The sequence below is a fragment of the Zonotrichia albicollis genome, chromosome 5, assembly GCF_047830755.1.
Source record: "Zonotrichia albicollis isolate bZonAlb1 chromosome 5, bZonAlb1.hap1, whole genome shotgun sequence".
NCBI classification, from domain to species: domain Eukaryota; kingdom Metazoa; phylum Chordata; class Aves; order Passeriformes; family Passerellidae; genus Zonotrichia; species Zonotrichia albicollis.
The window spans coordinates 37,850,287-37,870,854 of record NC_133823.1 but is presented as its reverse complement, the minus strand read 5'-3'; the positions used below and the strand labels follow the sequence as shown (position 1 = coordinate 37,870,854).

The window sequence follows — 20,568 nt, the reverse complement described above, 5'->3', positions numbered from 1 at the left end:
AATGAAGATGAAATACTGTTCCTCCCATGCTACATCTCAGCAGAATGACTCAGCATATCAAGCATCAAAATCATCTTCCTCATAATTCATTACAGGACTACTGGGCCACACAAATGAGTCAAGACAACCCTAAACTGGCAATTCTTTGTGTTGGAGTTTCCATATCTGAGAAATCCTGACTCATGTAAACAAATAAAATTGCTTTCAGCTTTCTCTTAAGCATGTTTATGCACAGGCGGCTTGAAATCATCTTTGTCCTGTCTTTTTGACAAAGTGCTGAGCAGAAATTAACTGTATTTAGAGCAAAAACCAGCAGCTTCAATTGTTAAGACTGACATTAATCCGAAAATTAAGGAGCCACAGACTTGCCAGTTTCATAGAAATCAGTATTTTTTTAAATAAAACATACAGGCACAAAAAAAGTTGCAGTTTTGTAAACACATGCTAATTATAGGAAAAGAAAGTAGAAGATGAGAAAAAATGAGGCTTAATTACTCCTATAGAGTAATTATGTGTATGTTGGGAATACACATTTGTTTCCACATATCATTCCATTAAAAGAAATACTCGTATGTGAGTTGTCACTGTATAAAGTCAAAAGCTCACCTTTTATTTCTAGATGTAAGAGAAAAGAACACACTTACCAATATGAGTGTTATCCTTAAACACAGTTTTTTGGGGCAGAAAAATTAAGTGCCGACTAAATTTTTCATCAGTACTGGAATCCAAGTTCAAGACATCATCTGATGAACAATTTACATCATAAAATTCTTTTAATTTTTGGCTGACAAGCTGAAATTATAGACATTAATTATGTTGTTTTACTCTAGTAGCTGTATCTACATATTTCTCAAATTCTTTTTTTCCCCTCATTTTGAGCATACAAATAATTTAATTCAAACTAACCTGTATCAAGTTTTAACCAAGTTTGACACAGACTTTATTCCTTAAACATGCAAGTCACTTAACTAACAGTGATAAGCTGATAAGACTTGCAGTTTCTCAGGTCAAAGTCTGGTGAGGAGGCTTTAGCCTGCAGGTTGTTTTCCACCACCAGCAAGCAGTTCACACCCACAGTGACAATGTTTGCAATGCAGACTCACAGGAGTAGAAGATGGAGGCTGTCATAATACACAGCACTGGTGAGCTAATTCACTGGGATGATTTAGCTAATTCATTGGTACCACCCAATGAACACAACTAAGCAGAAAACAGATTTCACTCTAAATTAGCTCTAAAAAAACCCTTCCATAAACCAAGCTACTTATGACTCGTGTTTAGGACTTGGACTCAGAACCTAAAGATCTGGAAGCTTTGGGTTTCAGCAGCTCAGATCCTCTACCCAGCAAATCCAAAATCCTCTTCTTAACCTGAGGAATCTCTACATTTCAGAGCAAAAATTCACAATGGATAAACCCCTCCAGATTCTGTATCAATTAAGGGTTATTTATGAAGGAATTACCTCAATAATATTTTACTTTTGTTCACTTCTAGCTAGATACATGTAAGTGACAGAAGTCTCACAAACAGATATCCACTCACAATTGGATCTTATTAAAACAGAAGATATTCTTCTAAAAATATATGAATGCCATATTGAACTTGCAGAGAGTTCATTTACCAAAAAAAAATTGCAATAAAATGGAAACTGCACTATTTTAAAAAATTGATAATTATCAAAGGTATTTAATTTTAGGTACCAAATTGGTACATGCAGCCACATGATGCTCTCTACATCATCATTTAACTCAATTATAATGAACTGTAGTCTAAAACTTTCAGGAGAGATTCACCTAAGCCTTGATATAGGACTTCACCATTAGGCAAAGGGAATGAACTGAGGAATATAGGAATGGAACTTCTGTTGATGCTACTTTAAAGAGCACCTAAACATTCCTGCAGTTTTACAGCTTTGAAGTGGCAGAGCACATAACACAATCTTCAAAAGTAAACCTACCATGAATACAAACAGTCCAACAGCCATCATTCTTTATTTTTGTCTTTCAGTTAAATTTTTGTCTCTCTTAGATCAAACCCTTCCTTTATTTAAAACAGGATTTTTACTTAATTGAAAATAATCACTCGGTCTGCAATTCTTTTAATTTTGCTATAGCATAATCAATATAAAGTGATAAATACTTTTGTTTCTTATTATATTAACAACAAATTCATATTCATCCACAGCATGACTTCGCTCCAGTTTACCTCAATTAACTTCATGACCATACTCTTGCCATCTGCATCAGGATTTGCTGGTTTGTAAAACTCCAAATCAAAATAAAGTTTGCAAGCTTCTTTTTCAGGAATTACTTCATAGCAATGCATCAGACTTGTTTTGCAACCTTGACTAAGGAGAAACACAAACAAATCACAACCCCTCATGATAAACATTATGAGCATGATAAACATGCTTATCAGTTGCAAACAAGGATCTCACATATTTTATTCTGCAATCAACCATCCATATTTGAAAAATGCAGTAGCCCTATAATGCTCTGAAAAATTTGTAACTAACACCAGCATCAAGTGTCAGCAAAGACTGTCTGGCCTAGAATTTAATTTTGATTTAATTTTGTAGAGTACTCTCCTCCCCATGCCCCCTCAGTCTTACAACACATACAGAAATGTTGAGAATTCAAGGAACTATGAAAACTACAGTAAAAAAACTTAGGTTATCACTCATATGTCTTTAGCACAAACAGGTTATATGGAGTTTTTTCTAATTAAATTAAAAAATAATCCCATCATCAGTTTCAGAAAAAAAAATCAAGCTTTATATGTAAAAGATTGAGTCTGATTTCTTTCACTTCACAGCCAAATGTTTTATTGTAAAAGAAACAAATGGGGGGGAAAGTTCAGTACACGACTGAATTATCAATACTTGGAACTCCATCATGCAAATGCAAACCCATAAATCAGTTTGCAGACACCTGCATTAACGCCCACTGAAACTGGTGTGTGACTAGTCAGAGAAGTATGTTTTGTCATGTGTTGGTATGATCCCCTGAGGAAAGCTGACAGCAAAAGCAAATCTACTCTTAATAAATTTCAGTTCAACAGACAGAGTACTTAATTCACAGGAAATAATGGCAACCTGCTACTCAAAAGAAAGTTGAAACCCACTATAGAATATATTGTTTTGTCCTTGTAAAGATTTTTCCCATTTCCAAGATGAAACCTCAGGGAACCCAGTCCAGCTCTGTGCTACTCAGAGCAGCAGATGGCTCCTGGGAATACTAGGCAGGATATCCAGTGTACCACTAACTTCTAGTAACATGCAGGGCACCTGCTCAAATACTCACGTGTAATAATACCAAAGCTCTTCATATGTTGTCACAAGGTAAAACCTCTGTCCACTCTGTGTGTTCTTTTCCAAAGCAAATACATGAACATCCTTTTGAAGTGAAAACATTGACATTTTTTTGTTAGTTTTATTCAAAAAACCAGTTTAAATCTCCCTAAGTTCCTACTTGGCATCAGTTTAAGGTTAGTAAATACTAGAGAACTATAAACAGATCACTTATCCTTTTCCACACTCAGTACCATCTAGTTTTAATTTAGAACATCATTCTGATTTCAGTTACATGGGTAAAGCTTTGAAGCTTTTCTTTGCTGTGCAGTAATTTAAACTGTTTTCTCTTTAAACTCTTGTTTTTTCTGATCCGTATCAGGTGGATCTAAAGGGAGGAGGAACAATGTCTTGAAAGGAGCAGCAGCCTCATGGACATGGTGGCAGTATAAGCTTTATGGGCAAATATTCTTCAGACATTATGTTGTTTAGATCCAAAAATGGAAATCTGAGAAGAAAATAGAAAAAAAAAACACTGCCAAGCCAATGAGAACCCATTTTGGAAAACAGGCTATTAGGACTACTTGAATACCTGAAACAAGTATGGAGAAAAACACAATACTTTCTTTAAAAATAGCAATCAAGTTAAAAAGTGTTAAACTGAAAGCAGAGGATACCTTTCACACAATATTTATTTGGCTAATCACTTCTAATCATCTGAACTTGCTACTCAGATGCCACTGGAGAGTTGCATTGTTTTTATTTAGTCTCTGCCTCTTCTTTATCTCTTTTTCTTCCTCATTTTTTCCCTTCTCTTTCTTCCTACTCAATGCTCACTAACCTTCCCATTCTCCTGCCCATCCTGACAGCTTGTTCATCTTGAGAAGGAGCAAATTTATCACTGCAATGTTCCCAAAAAGCACTTTTACTGTTCAAAGTTAACACCACATATCAGCTTGTATGTTAGAACAGAGCTAGTACTTCAACTTAGAGAGAACTCCAGTGCAACGTGACCTACAAGGACAAAAAAAAATACTTGCAGTTTCAGGATTAGGAGGAAAAAGATCTTGTAAACTGAGAAAGACTTCACTTGCCAGCAGCAATTTTAAATGATGTTCAGTCTTATGATGCAGTATATAAAGAGTAGAGGCATTTCCCTAACACCTAACATACCTCTTCACAGGCTTTCACATAATTAAATGCTTCAGCCTGTCGAGAAAATATTTTCCAAACAGAGGATGGCATAGAGGGTTTGGACAGTCTTGGTCTATAAACTGTAGGAAGAGGATTTCTTTCATAGTGAGATGCTAGTTCTTCCACTTTCTTCAGTCTTTCTTGCCATTTTCTCTTCATTTCTCCTAAAGCAATTACAGATAGTCAAATCAGTATTAATCCATTTGCAAGGCAATTTTAATTTGAACATATCCTGCACTCCTCACTGCTTTTGATTCTGGTTTTGTTGAATGTAATTTATTAATTAACTGGGAGTGGCCAATATTCCAAATCAACACCCAACCTTGCTATGATATTCAATTTAATATTAAATGTCTCTACACTGTTTTGGAAGCACAAGAGCTTCATATTTACACTATCAATAAACACAATAGAATAAAGACAGTGAAAGAAGGCCTAGGAAATTTCATTTTTGTCTACAGAATGGTATTACACTCCTCAGAAAATATACAAACTGTTGGCTAGGCACATTATATCAATCAGGAGTAAAAAAATACTAAGAGTAAAAGTAAAAAAATGCTAAGAGTAAAAAAATATTTTTCCTTTGTGGTTGAGGAGACAAATGAGATAATTAATTGTATGGGAAGTACAATATTTGACTTCATAGGAGGAGTTAAGACTTCAGGACTTTAGCTCTGAGCTCTGTATCTTGAAGTAAAAGAACTGAAATCAAAAATGAGGGCTCCATTCTCCACTGCTGACCTTTGCTATTGATCACTCATACTTTCACCTGCTTTAAAAGCTCATGTATTTTTCACAACCTTAAAACAGCAATCTTATCTCTTTCCAAGAAATAGAACCATGCATTAAGTCTTGCTATCTTGCAACCTTTAAGCTTCTAGTCCCATAAAGGAATCCAAATGCTGCAGAGTAATGTAGCAAAGCATAAACACACATATGTACAATTATTTGTAAGTGGAACACCTGCAAATCAGTAAAAAGCACTGCCAGGAAATTGTGAAAGAGAGGAAGAGAGGCAAGAAGGAACATGAAGGGGAATCTTCTTGTTCTGCCCAGAACAACCACCTGGTTCTCCTAACAGCCCCTGGGTTGCAGTGAAAGATAAAAATGAAAATGAGCATATTCAAAAGTATTCAAACCTTTAACAAGCTGGATCCACAAGGCAAATGTAAGTACTTAAATATTCTTGTGGAGCCCCAAAGTCCAAAGTTTAGATCCTCTCATTTCCCCCTCCAAGTTTTCCACAGCAGAAGTTTCTGGACACTGACATTTCTGCCCACTGCTCTAGGCCTGCCAATGTCTTGATAGTCAGGGCCTGCATCAAGTCTAAAACCAGAATGTTTTTTCTGCAACGGGGGTCAAACATTACCTCTATCCTCCTTGTCCATCTTCTGACCTGTGCATTTTCTTCACTCCTTTTTTGTGCTCTTAGTTTCTTCTCTGGGAATGAAAAGTTAGATTATAGGCACTTGGCATTTCTCAGAAATGCTAACAAAACTTTCGGTTTCATTTTGATATTGCTGGCTGTAAATTAACTGGGTGGGTGAAAAAGACATCCCTACATCAGCATTTTCCCACAGGGTGACCAATAAAAAAGGAAAGTAAAGGAGAAGCCCCATAATTCTTTATTAATTTTACACTTTCTAGTTATATCAGGCCTTATTTTTGCAGAAACACAGCTGGGAGGATACCTGAACCTGGGAGAAGGGCAATGACCTTACTTTAAACTGAAACCTATCATATTTCTTGCAGTCCAAACACTTGGTCTCTCAAGAGTCCAACATGTCAAGCCTTTTCAAGGCAATTCCAATTCCTGTGTGAACCACACCACAACACATCTATTCAGAGCACACACAATGAACACTTACAGACCAGCCTTCTGAGCTCACTGGGAAATTCTCACTTCATCCTCCTCTCCTATGTCCCACCAGAAGTAAGGGCAGTACTTATTTGTGTTTGACTTGACTGAAAGAAATTTTGTCACCAACAGGTTTGGACTTCAGTGTTAGTGACTCAGCAGTATGACTGCATGGAGAGTCTGGAAAAATGTCTCCTGAGCAATGACTTAAAGAACTTGCTATTTCATTTTCTCTTTTTATGGAAGACTACTTCTCCCTTTACTTCTCATGATAATGGCAAAACATATTACCCACACCTGCTGACAACTGAAGCTGAGACATGCAAATCAGCTGCTACTCAAAATAACATTACACTTGTTTCCTGGCTGGTGTGTATCATGCAACATAGTTCTATGGCAGAATTCACAGTCCTTGACACAAATAAATCCATGAGATTTTCTCCCAGCTACTGATTCAGCCTTAGAAGAACACATTAAATTCCTTAACAATAGTGAAAATTAGCCTAGCTATCCTTAGGTTGAGCTTACGAGTGGCACATTAACAAACACTACTCATCTTCCCAACCACAAATGTTCATCTTGCCCTCCTAGCAGAGGAAGTGGCCTCTACAATTACAGAATCATGGAATGGCTCAGGCTGGAAGAGACCACAGTGGTCACCTGGTCCAATCCTTCTGCTCAAGCAGGGTCATCCTAGAGCACGTGGCACAGGATTGTGTCCAGTCAGTTCCTGAGTATCTCCAGTGGAAGAGACCCCACAACTCCTCTGGACAAGCTGTTCCTCAAATTAGGATTGCAAGTGCAAAATCAGTACATCACACCCGGTGATAAGATCTGCAAAAGTAGGTTAGTGCCTGCTATGAGAAGCTGCAATACACAGCTTCCAGTGTTATCTGACTTCTGCTACTGAAGGTCAATGTACAAATATGAAACCAACTGACCTGAAAGTTGATGATGAAGGCAAAACCAGCCCTCAGCGCCAGAGCGCTGTTGTGCAAGGCAGGTGTGTGGGCAGCCAGGGACCGTCACCATGCAGGTGGGCAAAAACCCTGTCCGAGGGTGGTCCTGCCATGGGACAGGCCAGCTCACCCACGGGGATCTCACTCACTGAGGCCAAGAGGGGGGCTGCTCATTTAGGAATTATCCCCACTGATTACTCCAAATAGCCATTTCCTTTACAAACCACCATTTTTTTTCAGAATCACAGAATATTCTGAGTTGGAAGAATCATCTCTAATCCAACTCCCAGCTCTACACATGACCACCTCCAAGAGTCACCATGTACACAACAATGTTGTTCAAATGTTTCTTGAGCTCTGTCAGGTTGGTGCTGTGATCACTTCCCTGGGAGCCAGTGCCCTACCACTCCCTGGGTGAAGAACCTTTTCCTAATATTCAACCTCAACCTGCCCTGACACAGCTTCAGGCGTTCCCTTGGTTCCTGTCACTGGTCACCACAGAGATCAGTGCCTGCCCCTCCTCTTCTCCTCACAAGGACACTGAAGACCACAGTGAGATCTCCCCTTAGCCTCTTTTCATCTTGGTCTGTTTATCTTCCCAGAGTGAACAGACCAAGTGACCTCAGCTGCTATTCATATGGCTTCCTTCCCCCCAAAGCCCTTCACCATCCTCACTGTGCTCAAAGCTGCACACTGCATTTAACATGAGGCCGCACAAACACAGTGTAAATGTACCAGAACGGCACATTTATTTCAGCAGGCAGAGGAACTCAAGCAGCAGCGCAAACCTGGCAAGGTTTGGGTTACACCGTTCACACCCAGGAACAGCAAGGACAGCCCTACCCAGCTCAGCGCCCAGAGCCCGCAGGGCGCGGCGGCTCAGTGTTCCGCCATAGGGCCCGGCCCGGCGAGCTCCGGGACAGCAGGAGAGAGGAGAGCAGCCACCCCGTTCCTCCTCAGCCGGGCCTCGCACGCCTCTCTCCGCGCCGAGAGGGCCCAGAGGCCGGGCCCGCCTCACCCGCGCCGCTCCCGCCGGCACGGACTCACCGCCGCCGCCCGCGGCCCGCCGCCATGGAGCGGGCTGCCCGCCCTGCGCGGGGCGGGGCCAGGGGGCGCCGGGCGGGCCGGGCGGCGGCGGCGGGGCTTTTTCCGCGCCGAGCAGCGCTCAGCTAAGCCAGGCTCGGGAAAACGTGGTCGGAGCGCAGCGAGTAGGCGGCGAAGCTGGTGGGTGGTGGCGATGCTGGGGTGCGGGCCGGGGCCGGGATGTGGGTGCGGCGGTGGGGCTGAACAAAGCGGGGGGGTGGGCCAGGCTGTGGCTCTCCAGGTCCGCGTGGCCGTTCGCGTCTCTCCCGGAGCAAGTCGGCTGAGGGGAGCAGGAGGGGAGCAGCGTCTCGCCCGGGGCGGGCCTGGCTGAGAGCGCCGCTCCCCCGGCTGCCCGCGGGGCTCCCGCAGGCCCGGCGCTCCGTCGGTCGGTCGGTCGGTCTCTCGGTCGGTGCCGGGGGCGGATGAGGGTGAGCCCCGGCCTTGCCCGCGGGCCAGGCAGGAGAGAGTGGCCCGGCGCCAGCCCAGCGCCCGCCGCTTCCCCTGCCTGGGGGCAGAGCCATGGCTCAGGTGTTAGCTTTGCAGACCCTTACGGTAGCTAGCTTGTGCCTTTTCAGCCTGTCTCTGTGGAGAAGCTGTTGAAACAGAGGGCAGAAAGAAGGAAAACAAAGCAAGGCGCTGTAATTCCGAACTGCTCTCTGGTGACCCCATTGACCGGAAACACGGGGTCGGGAGCTGTATTTGGGTCTTCCAGAACAAAGCGTGTTAAACCCCGTCTGCCCTGACGGAAAGCGTGCTTGGGGCCTTGGCAGGCGCTGTGGCTGACTTTTGATAGCATGGAAAAGGCGGGCTGTGTCCTGTCTGTTCCCTCTGGGCTGGAGGATCGGGCTGGCCATCTGTAGTCCTTTACCCTGTAACTCACAGTTCTTCTTTCAGGTGTCTGCTTGCCAGGTGGGGTAGGTTTAGAACTAGCACACCGTGCCCTTCGTGCTAAGGAACACGATGTGGCTATTGCTTATAGCGGTAGTGATGTGACTAATAGCTACAGGTGAATTAATAACTCAAGGGTCCCAGCTACACTCAGAGTAATTCAGCTGATTTTACAGCTTCATGCTGGGTTTTGGAAGATCAGAATGCTGGCCCAGTGTCAGGGCTTTCCAGCAGCTGCATCCAGGCCAGAAGCAATGGGAAGAGCAGTCTCAGCCTCCTTCCGTCTGTGGTAGCAGTATTTAGTAGGGGGATAGTGTCACACAGAAAATGTAATGGTGTATTTCAAGTGTTTTTCGTTTTTTCATGTAGTCTGTATCTATATTTTCCTTCTCTTATTAGTCAGATAATTGTTGTTTAGCGTTATACATTGTAGAGGGGAAAATTTTTAATGTGCATGTCTGCATTAGCATCATATGTCTTGTATGCATTCATGTACAAAAAATACTTCTTTGAATGCTTGACATTTTCTTTTGCAGTCATGTGATGTAGGAAACTGCTCTTTTCCTATCTTTAGGGAGCTGTTTTACATTGCTGATGTCTGTTTTGAACATGTGTTTTAATAGTGCTGTACTCATTGCTTTGTAGCAGTAGATAGCTACTAAATATGTGTTGTCTCCTGTGGTTTGCATATTTCAGGATCCAGTTGGTAACTAAAGACAGTTTAATTATTTGCTTTCTCCCATCTCAGAAGCTTTGGTATTATTTTTGGCACTATACCATTCATTTCTGTTGATGAGAATTGAACCTCGTTTCCAATAACTGTTGCTTTAAAAAGAAACCTGGTGGTTCTTATGGCAGTGGTGACACATGATGATATGAATTTATTCTCCTTAGATCCAGGCAGAATAAGTAAATCCAGACTGGAATGGAGTAAAAAGTTGTTTTATTTATGGCTTTCTCTTATCAAAAGAAAAGCATTAAAACAACTGCATTTATGTCGGGGAAAATATTTTTGCCATTATTGCTGTACAGAGAGACATTGGTCATTTTTGGTAGCTTACATAGCTTTGGACCTTTCAGAGCCACTTTATTTCTTACTACTTGGTATATGTAAAGATCATTGTAGCATCACCTTTATATTTGCTGTCTCTGTCTCATGGTTTTTGGGTTTTTTTAATTGTGTTTTTTTTCAGATACAATACTATAAAATAAGCTTCTTAAAATCTACAGAATATATTTTGCTAGATTATAAAAATGCTGTTGTTCTTTTCAAGAACTTGTTTTTTTATATTTCCTTACAGTTGAAACCTCATTTTATCTAAGCTTTCAGAGAAAATAATATCAAAGAGCAGAATAAAAATCTGTAATAAATTTTTAAAGCACTGCCGTGATTTCTTCCCCCCACCAGGATGAGATCATGCTCCGCAGGGAGATGCATGGCATCACTGCATTAGCTAAAGCAGGATGAGGCAATTCTTCGTGGCCTGTCAGAATCAGCACCATCCTCCTGAGAGCATTGCTGTTACCCTGACCGGTGCTTTAGAGCACAGAGCACCCTGCTGGCTCAAACACGGATTTGAGTGCCGAGCAACAAAAGAGAAATGTCTTTGTGGGTGTCTTCTGCTCTTTAAAGAGCGCAGGTGACCTGGTGCCTGAGGGTGCTCAGGAATTGGTGGATATTAAAAGAGAGTTACAGATTCTGTTCTGAAGATAAGCCATGTGCGTTTCAAGTACTCAACATGTTATAAGCAGTTTTTCTGGACAATCCCTATTGCTTCTGTAAAGTCTCTCAGACAAGCTGCAGTTGTGATGAAGCAGAGTGCTGGAAGCTCTAACACTTCACTGAACAATTGAAAGTGTAGGCTGTGAAGTAGGCTCCCAGAGGCCTTAGTAAGAAATATTTTTACGATACAGTATTGCAAGTTGTGTTTTAAATTTTTCAAAAAGAAACTAATATAGTTTGTTGTAATTGTAGGTTTTGCTAGCTACTTCCAATTTCTTTGTTTCTTTGGTGCTGGATCAAGGACAGCAGTTTGAGAGCTTTAAAATTTAAGGTCACTAAAGTGTCAAAGACATAAGTCTTATTTTAAGGTCACTTAAATGTTGAATATCTCTCTTAGTGTTTGCATCCTGCCTTAGCATTTATGTTGTGAGAAGCATTCAGTGCTGTCAGGGTTCTGCAGTTTGCTTAGTTAAGGCTGCTGCTGTTCACAGTTTGGTTGATGTGAGTGCAGGAGAGCCCAATAACCACTCAGCCTCCCTCCAGATTCCAAGGGCTCATCTGTTGGCCAGAGTGTGTTGGCCTTCCCTGTGCTTTGGCTGAGTCTTTAAGGGGCTCTTGCTGTGTGGTTCCTGTGATAAACAGGAGCTGGCCACAGCTTATGGAGGCACATGTTTACTAGCTCACCCTCTCTCCTTCATGGACTTGCAGCCGTGGCACTGCAGAACTTGACAGTGCCAGGCACCTGGGGTCAGCAGCTGGGGTTGAGCAGAAGTTGATTTCTGTGCTGACATGGCTGCACTGCTGTCTGTGCACCTGCTAGCTGGTTTTGATGATAGAGTTGCCACATGATGCTGTGCTTTTTTATTTGGTTTGGCTGTTTATTGCTGTTGTTAGCCAAAGGACAGATGAAGGAAGTTAATAATTTCCCTATCTCTTATTAATCCCAGCCACATTGAAGGATGTGGGCTGTGCTCATGCACCCAGTTCTTCTCCAGGGCAAGGAAGAGTATGAGTGGCATCAGAATGGTGGGTCAGTCTGCTTGGATGTTTTCCTACAAACTCTGCTGAGGCAGAGAGCTCAGGAAAGCTGAGACCCAAACCAAAGGATATTGTAGTAGGGATGGTTGAAAAAGTCATAGAAACTCCTGAAGCTGGGCTGTGCGGGAGCAGAACTTTAAAGCATCCTTGTCAATGAGAGGTGTTCTTTTCAATTGCTGGGGATCAGAAGCTCTGCCCTTCAGTTAGAGCTGGGTGCACACACCAGTTGTCACTGTAGACTAGACTTCGCTGGCAGTGCTAATGTGCCCTGCTCTCTAGGGCATAGGGTTGGATCTCTGTCATGGCACAGGTCATAAATATTTGAATTGCCTTTTGGAGTTTCTTGCCTTTTTCTTCCCACAGGGTACTTATAATGAATTAGACTTTGAAGTTAGGATGGATGAATCCAGATCAAGAAGCTAGGCAGTCTAGTTCAGCATTGTAGATTTAGTTCCTACCCTATGATACTGTCTTTAAAATAAATATCTAAAATATAATGATAAAGTGTATTTCAGACATTATATTTCTAAAATACGAAGCTTATTTTGTATTTTGGTCACTTGATTTTCAGGAAATTTCCTGTTTCTTGCATTACATAATACAGTTGTCAAGTCTGGAATAATTTGGTGGTGAAGAAGACTGAATTACATCAGTGTTCTGAAATAATATTCAGAGCAACACAGAAGATCTTTTGAAGCCACTAAAAATGTAAGTAAATGTCTTCCTAGAAACAGGTTAAGAATGCAGATTATACCTAACCAAATTGCTGCTTCTGGTGCATCAGTAATTGTTGCCACAGAAAGGGGTGTTTGTGTTGTACTAACAAGAGTACAGATACAAAGTTGAGACTTAATATAATAATAATAATAATATCATTATGTAAGGTGGCAAGTATAGTTTGCCCCAAAGAACTTAAACCTTAAATAAGAATCTTCATCATATCTGACCAGCAAATCTTGCTACTTGGTCTGGTTACTCATACCTTCTTATTCACCATAAATATATCTGCTGAAGTAAGTTTTTTTAAAATTCTTGCCTTGTAATGCCTTGTTTGACCTTTGTGAGGTCTTGACACTACTAAGCAATTATTACTCTGTCCTATCTGGTGGTTTAAATTTGATGCATAATTGTTTTCTGACACTTGAGTCTAAGGTAACTTTTGGTAGTATGTTCCTTGAGTATACACAAAGTAACCATGGAGGAGGTTTAATGCTTTAAATTGATTTCTGATTTGGTATCCATTATAATTTATTGGCCTGTATTCTGATAAAAGTAAATAGCCCACAGCATAGAGGTCATTCCATCAAATGATTTAAGTTATATTGTCGTGGTTTTATTTTACTACCATTGCAATTGCCTTCACATACATCAGTTAGAAAGGGATGCAGTGATGTTTCATTTGAAATGGAATGCAGAGAAATTACTCATTTCTCAAACTACTATGACCTAATTTCTAATCTGTGTTAGTCTTTGCACATATCTAATAACTTGTATTGCTTGATTTTTGGTTCTTAATTTCTAATGCATCTGGGGACATTACAATGTTTTAAGGCTTGTTTTTGATTTGTTTCTCTCTTACCTTGCTTTTTGTAGATTTTTTGAAAGATTTGGTCATAGGGATCTGCAGACTTTTTCCCAGAGCTCCTTTAGAAGGCAATAATGTTTTTCTTTCAAATATGAAATGTGTAGAGATTACTCAGAAAGCTTTTTTTTTTTGCCTACTAATATCCTAGGCTAAAGTTATTCTGTGAACTCTCATAATACTTCTATTTTCTTGCATTTTCAAGCTGATAATTGAAAGCAATAATGACAGAAATGGGAGATGGACCACATCTGGGGGAAGATCAGGCAGATGCAAAATCTATTCCAGGTTTTAAAGGGTAAGTGAGGTACTTTTGGTTTAAGTCTTCAGTTGACGTCTGCTCAGCAGCTTATGTCTAAGGGATAATATATGCACAATCAATCCTTGATATCACTGAGCTAAGATTTTAAAGTTTAGCATGCTACCAACTACTTACCAAGAAGCTGTTGTGGCAAGGGTGTCTCAGGCTCGAGGAGTAACTGAGAGAGGCATCTCTGCTCTAGGGAGATGTGACTCTGCTGTGTGTGGAGGAGGACAAGTGACTTACTTGCATGTGAGCCATGTTTTGGGATGCTGCATGCTCAGCTAGCCCCTAGATGTTGAGGAAGACTTATGGCTCTCAGCCATTGTGTTGGCTGTCTCCCAAAGTCAGCTTCATCCAGGTGTAGCCATCACGCTGGCAGCTATTGCTTAAGCAGAAAGGAGCACACGTCTGCCACATCTCTTTAGATTTTGAATGTGGAAACTCAATGATAATAACTTTTGTTTAGAATTCAGAACAGATTTCCTTTCTCAGAGCCAACCTTTCCTCTAGGTACATAGATTTCAAAAGATGATAGTAAAAAAGCCCAACTGATTTCTTGTTGATACAGTAATTGGCATCCTTAAACTAAGTTTTCATAGTTTTCATATTCTCCTGCACAGAGGCATTACAATTTTAAACACAGTTCTTCCTTGATTCTTTTAATTTCAAACTTGTTGCAAGTTCCACAGAAGGTTGCTACAAATGCAACCTCACCAGTTCCATTGGGGTTGCTAAAATAGCCTATTGTTATCATTATTTTGAAGAGAGAGATCAGAAATTAACACCTACATTTTGTCTGGTTTCTATGCAGAAAGAGCCTACCTGCTAGCAAGTCTATGGACTCTGGAATTCTGCCAGACTACAGTTACAGAATGGATTATCCAGAGATGGGGGAATGTGTAATAATCAACAATAAGAACTTCCAGCCACATACCAGTACCACTCACAAGTTTTTCTTTACTTTTTTCCTTAATTTAGATAAATTTGTGCCGTGCGTTACTCTTCAAAATTAAATATGCAGACCAGTTTTGATTGCACTCTAAAATTAAGTCATGGGTGTGATTTATTTCAGTCCATTCTCCCAAATATGCATAAAGGGAACGCATTAGGGTGTAGCAGTAATGAGGAGGAAAACTGATCTGCAGTACAAGTCTCTCTTACCTTTTGTAAATGAAATTCTTATGTCCTTAAATAGGGGAGTAGATATAAAAATAAGATGCAGATAAATCTACAATAGGTACAGAGGGTGGGAGATGATATGCCCATGTAACAGTGCAATGTTGTCTCTGCTAGAGTGAATCTGGAATAATGGAATATTTCAGACTGATACAGCTATAAACAAGAAAAGTAATTTGGCTCAATCAGGCCATGCCATGTATATAATATGAAAAAATAACACATTTCTCTTGTGTACAGGGATGTCGTCCCGTTCAGGTACAGATGCAGATGCTGCAAGTATCAGAGAAGTTTTTATGAATTTGAAATACAAAGTAAAGATCAACAATGATCTTTCATGTGGGAACATTTTTAAACTATTGAAAAAGAGTAAGTTATTATATGTTGTGTGTACATTAAGTCAACTACTGTTTCCAAATACATCTCTTGCCCTCACATCTCTTCTTTCTGGGTTCTTTTAGATGCTTTTTCACACCTTCTGGTGATTTATTGCTAAGGATGACATGTACATCATAGTTTCTGTGTTTATTCATCTTAGCTGTTTCTCCATCCTTTGTGCCATGACTGTTGTATCCGTATCCTTTCTCATCTTCTAAAGAAGGATGGAAAAAAGGCTGAAACTTAAATGCAGACTGATTTATATTCTGATCCTGGGATCACTGAAGCTCTGTGAGTTGTACAGAAAGCTGCTAGATTGGGTGGAGGGGTTCTGTGTTTATTGCTTAATGGTGTGGCCCAAGGAGGGGTTCTGATTGAGGGACCAGAACTGCAGGTGTGTAGACTGAATTTTCTTTTGGATAAACACCCATTTTGCTTACCTTGTGAAACAAAACACCCTTCTTTCAAGTGAGAGCTTTATACTGCTGTGTCAGTCCTGCTGGCTTTGGACTTGGCTGCATCTAGACCCGTACATTAAATGGTATCAGTGCCCTGGGACACAGGCCATGCCAGTTAACTGGTGCAAGGTTCTCTGCCATGGCTGGGCCTCATGCCCACTAGTGCTCTCCCACACTGTTCCAGGTCATACTGAAACACTGAAAGTGTTCCAGTGATTATTCCCAACAGCAGTTAGCCTGCAGTGATCCTGGTCTTGGGTTTTGTTTGGGATTTTCTTGTTTGTTTGTTTTTTAATGAACGTGTTTGATAACATAGATGTAGGTCTTTAGTGCCAGTTAATAATTATGCCAGAAAATGTTCCCAGACATGGTTAATTCATTAGTATTGTTGTAGCTGGTCTGTTGAAAGTAGCTGAAAATGTGACTCTTCTAAATGCAGTGATTGTCCATAATTGTAGAAATGCCTGAGTGTACATCACTTGAGTAAAGTTGAAACAATTAATTTCTTCCAGAACAGAAATTTAGTGTTTTGTTAAGCACAAAACAGTAAGACTTCAGACTTAGGGACTGTTTTTATTTTTCATCTACAAACTCTTGCATCTTTTTGAGTTACCACTCATAATTTCTTTTGGATCCTTTCTTTTAACCTTGTTTTTATCTTTTCATAAATTTGAAAAAGTCATCTTGGTCCTCAAGTACATTTCCCACAATGTCAGGCAACAAAAGACATTGGAGAATATAGATCCTATGCTATTTGTATACCACAACATAAAAAAAAGCATAAAACTACAAACACTTTATATCAAGCTTAAATCACTGTAAGTACAAAATTAAGAGTATTCAGAGATCTTTCTAGACCTCATCACAGGTAAAAAGTGAGAGAGAAGTGTAGTGCTAGAACCTGCAGGAGCAGCAACAGCCATGGTCATGCTACATTTAGTTCCCATGTAATCCAAGTAGTTGAAGCGTCCCCAGTTGGAAAGAGAGGAAGGACTTCTCCTTTCTTTCCCAAAACCCAGGGTGTTCCATCAGTCCAATCCCAGATCACAAGGCTGACCATTATAGCATGAATGAGCTTATCATTCCAACTTGGAGACACTGTGGGAATACCCTTTTTGTCTCCTGACTATTCCTGGCCTAGCTCTGTGGCCATGTCTTGCAATGGGGAGGGTTGGCCCTTAATTTGGGGTTACCTGTGCCCAACGTCCTGAAGTAAAGTAGGCAGGCTTCTTGTATTCAGAAATAAAAACTCTTTGGAGGTTTCTAAACATGCTAATTAGTTCTTAAAAACTTCTGTGACCTAGGAAGGATCAAATGCTCCAAATTTTTACGGAGTACAGGAAGTTAAGATAATTCTCTTTTTTCTTTCAAGTTTCTGAAGAAGATCACAGCGAGCGAAGCAGTTTTGTTTGTGTCTTGCTGAGCCATGGTGATGAAGGATTGATCTATGGTACAGATGGGCCTCTTGAACTGAAAGCACTAACAAGCCTTTTCAGAGGTGACAGGTGCAGAAGCTTAGCAGGAAAACCCAAGCTCTTTTTCATTCAGGTGATGTACAGCTGAACAATGATGATCAAATCAGCCAGATAGTTTAAAAAAATACCATTTCCCACTAATTATTAGTGCAAAAAGTTCATCTTTTCTAAAATAGATTTGAATGTAATTACTTTCAGAGTATGATTCTCTTCAGATCTAAAGTGGCATGATTTTCCCTGTTAGGTAGGCTGTATTTATAACAGCTGGCACTGTGTTAATTCTATGTATTAAATAAAATATTAGGTAATATTTTAATGAGTTTCTGAGTGCACTTTTGAATGAATACTCAAATTGTGTAGTTGATTTAAATAAATGTTACTAGTTATCTTCTGAGTCTGTCTAATGAAAGTGTGACAAATTCTTGTTATTTTTGCAGTTTTTAATCATGATATAATTTTTAAGACACAGAATATCATTGTTTTTATAATGATCGCTGCCTTAACTTTTCTGTTTTAACATGATTTTACTTTTCTATTTTAACATTTTTTTCCGTTCTTCTTTCTACCAAATAGGCTTGTAGAGGGACAGAATTAGATGCTGGTATTGAGACAGACAGTGGATCAGAAGAAACGATGTGTCAGAAAATACCTGTAGAGGCAGACTTCCTGTATGCCTACTCTACAGCTCCAGGTGAGGCACTGTGTCCATGTCGGCCTGTACTCATGCTGTGAATTACAGCTTGGAGTGGCACCCAGCCAGTGGGTGAATTCACTTGTGTGCAATGCCCTTTGGTCACTCTGGGTCAGCTGTCCTATTGTGTCCCCTCACAGGCTCTTGCCCAGTCCCAGCCCCTCGAGGGCGCTGCTCCCAAATGTGCTGATCACGCCCCAAGGCACTGGGGTGATATCAGCACGTTTCCAGCTGCCAGTGCAGAGCACAGCACTGTGAGAGCTGCTGTAGGAAAATGAACTCTTCCTCCTCAGCCAGACCAAATACAGTCCTTCATGGAAATAAATATTTACTTCCCTCAATCACTTTTTTAGTTTGACTTGATTTCTTGTTGAAGTACTTACTATTCTCAGTTCCTACAAAACCCTTACCAAACCCTGAATATATCATTCTCACTAGCAAACCCTCAAATGTTCGTCTGCTGGAAATTCAGTTAATTGGAGTTGTGCAAACAATTTACAGCAAGAGGAAAAGATGTTATTCTCAGAGAACAAAATAATCAGATGTGCAGAAGTGGATGATAAGTACCAGCGTATTGCTTGTCTATTGACGGTATTTGTATTGCATCCTTAAGCAAAATTGGTAGTGGCAGAGCCCTTCATATGTCCTATTTCCACTTAGCAGAGGTAGGTTCAGTCCTTAATTCTGCACGCATTTGTGAAATTAATGACACTGAAACCCATTTTCCATCTGTACTGTCACCTCTTTGTATTTGTGTACCCCATGAAAAGTAGTAAGTGATTAATGACTAAGATTGCTGCAGCAGAAGGTAACTTTCCTGACTTTTGATTTTCTTCCTACATAAGGTTTTCTTAGATTATAAAAGATGACAGGATTAGGAAAAAAATTCAATTGGAATCTGTGGAGATTATAAAGTCTAAATGTTGTTGGTTGGTGGTTTTGTGTTATTTAAAATATTGGTTGCCATTGGAAACAATGCACTGTTCTCCTAATTGCTGACCTGTCCTGTATGAAAGGCTGCTCCCTCTCATCACTTTGACATTGCTCTCTTCCACAGGCTATTACTCCTGGAGGAATGCAGTTCAAGGCTCGTGGTTTATTCAGTCACTGTGTGAAATGCTGAAGAAACATGCAGGGAAACTTGAACTCATGCAGATTTTAACTCGTGTCAATCGCAAAGTGGCAGAGTATGAGTCCTGCTCAACTCTACAGGATTTTAATGCAAAGAAACAGATTCCATGTATTGTCTCTATGCTCACCAAAGAATTTTATTTCCCTTCCTAAAATATTTTTTCAGTTCATGCTATTTATCTGCATTTTGTATGCAATATTAGTACAAAATACCACTTTTAAATCTGAATAACTGTTCACTACTGTGTTTGGCACAGTGAAGTGTCTCAAAGTTAGATATGTCTGTTGTTAGAGATAAAACATAGTATCTGTGGCCGTGTAGAAATGCAAAGCTCTTTAGCTTGCATTAAGTAGCTGAAGCAGATTTAAAAGTAGTGCTCTGAGTATTGCAGAAAATGAGGAAAGGGAGACTGAAGAAAGATCAGATCATTTATTGGAGCGATTTGGTGCTACATTTCACTTTGCCGAAGGGACACAGAAAATAAACAGCTCTTGTAAATAGTTTGGTTTCAAATCTTACCAAGAAGATTCAGAATGTCATTGCTGGTAATATGATGGTAGTGTCATCACACATTTCTTCTTAACTCAAGTTCTTAAAGTTTGGGTTAGTTTATAACCTAAACTATTTTTACACTTTTGGGCATAAACTGTGGAAAACAGCCATTTCATATTTTTGCATACAATTACGAAGCATGTCTAGAAGTACAGTCAGTTTTTCCTGATAATTTGTGATAATTTACTAACTTTGTGTATGGAATATTAGATAAAACAATTATATCAGCATGGAAGCTGTTTCAAAATAAATTTTGTATTCTGACCTTGAAGCTGAGTGCCCAAGGGAGCAGTCTTCCAAAATGTCTTTTTCTGCAGCTCCCTAAGGGTGAGCTGTTGGGGCATATTTGGAGCTATAAGAACTAGTGCAAAAGGAAGTCTGCATTCTGAGCAGTCTGCTTTCCTCTAGTTAGCCTTAAATGAGAATGGGTTGGCTCTGTGTATGTCACATGTAATCTGTGTGAAAACCTAGATTTGTGGTACTGGAGAAATTCCACTTCGTAAAGGTAATTCCATGTGTTAACAAATAGTAAATTTATATCTTGACTCTGAATTTTGAGAGACAGACTTTTACAAAATTGCAAAACATTTTTGCTGGTATTTCAACTTGCAGCAGTCTTTTTAAGATCAGTGGAAGACAGAATATGGAATTATTATAGGTGCTTGCGAAACAAGACTTGAAACCCTTTTAAAATTCTGTAGCAAAAACAATGCTGGAAAATTGATGTCCACTGCAAGAGTCATTTTGTATGTGTTTTTTTTTAATTAAATACTGTTTCCTGGATTGTA

The 20,568-nt window shown here is 40.1% G+C and overlaps 2 protein-coding genes across 12 annotated transcripts in view; one reads left to right on the top strand and one right to left on the bottom strand.

Moving 5' to 3' along the window:
* The window catches only part of PRIMPOL (primase and DNA directed polymerase), a 16,256-nt gene extending 7,773 nt beyond the window's left edge, over positions 1 to 8,483 (bottom strand). For 3 of the 10 annotated variants that reach the window (XM_014264839.3, XM_026791489.2, XM_026791490.2), the window contains exons 1-6: positions 8,348 to 8,483; positions 5,853 to 5,923; positions 4,463 to 4,647; positions 3,303 to 3,394; positions 2,206 to 2,347; positions 645 to 792 (exon numbers count right to left, since the gene is read on the bottom strand). In XM_014264839.3, the coding sequence (XP_014120314.1) occupies positions 645 to 792; positions 2,206 to 2,347; positions 3,303 to 3,394; positions 4,463 to 4,647; positions 5,853 to 5,871 (586 nt within the window). In that variant the 5' untranslated portion in view covers positions 5,872 to 5,923; positions 8,348 to 8,483. Of the gene's footprint in view, positions 1 to 644; positions 793 to 2,205; positions 2,348 to 3,302; positions 3,395 to 4,462; positions 4,648 to 5,852; positions 5,924 to 7,282; positions 8,063 to 8,088; positions 8,284 to 8,347 lie in introns of those variants that run through there. The other 7 variants (XM_005483840.4, XM_026791487.2, XM_074541383.1 and 4 more) reach the window with 7 other exon arrangements.
* CASP3 (caspase 3) lies at positions 8,385 to 20,568 on the top strand. Of its 2 annotated transcripts, none has more exons than XM_005483839.4 (8): positions 8,385 to 8,524; positions 12,604 to 12,740; positions 13,820 to 13,912; positions 14,730 to 14,854; positions 15,335 to 15,463; positions 17,303 to 17,478; positions 17,979 to 18,096; positions 19,154 to 20,568. In XM_005483839.4, the coding sequence occupies exons 3-8, from the start codon at positions 13,839 to 13,841 to the stop codon at positions 19,378 to 19,380; spliced, it is 849 nt and encodes a 282-aa protein (XP_005483896.1). In that variant the 5' UTR covers positions 8,385 to 8,524; positions 12,604 to 12,740; positions 13,820 to 13,838; the 3' UTR covers positions 19,381 to 20,568. The 2 variants fall into 2 exon arrangements, with proteins under 2 accessions (XP_005483896.1, XP_074397490.1); XM_074541389.1 differs by having other exon boundaries at positions 8,398 to 8,524; positions 12,637 to 12,740.

Excerpts from the sequence above, each read along its gene's own strand:
- CASP3 (XM_005483839.4), top strand. The coding sequence starts at position 13,839 with ATGACAGAAATGGGAGATGGACCACATCTGGGGGAAGATCAGGCAGAT. Across the intron at positions 17,479-17,978 it reads CCAAGCTCTTTTTCATTCAG|GCTTGTAGAGGGACAGAATT; the intron begins GTGATGTACAGC and ends TCTACCAAATAG. Across the intron at positions 18,097-19,153 it reads TGCCTACTCTACAGCTCCAG|GCTATTACTCCTGGAGGAAT; the intron begins GTGAGGCACTGT and ends TCTCTTCCACAG.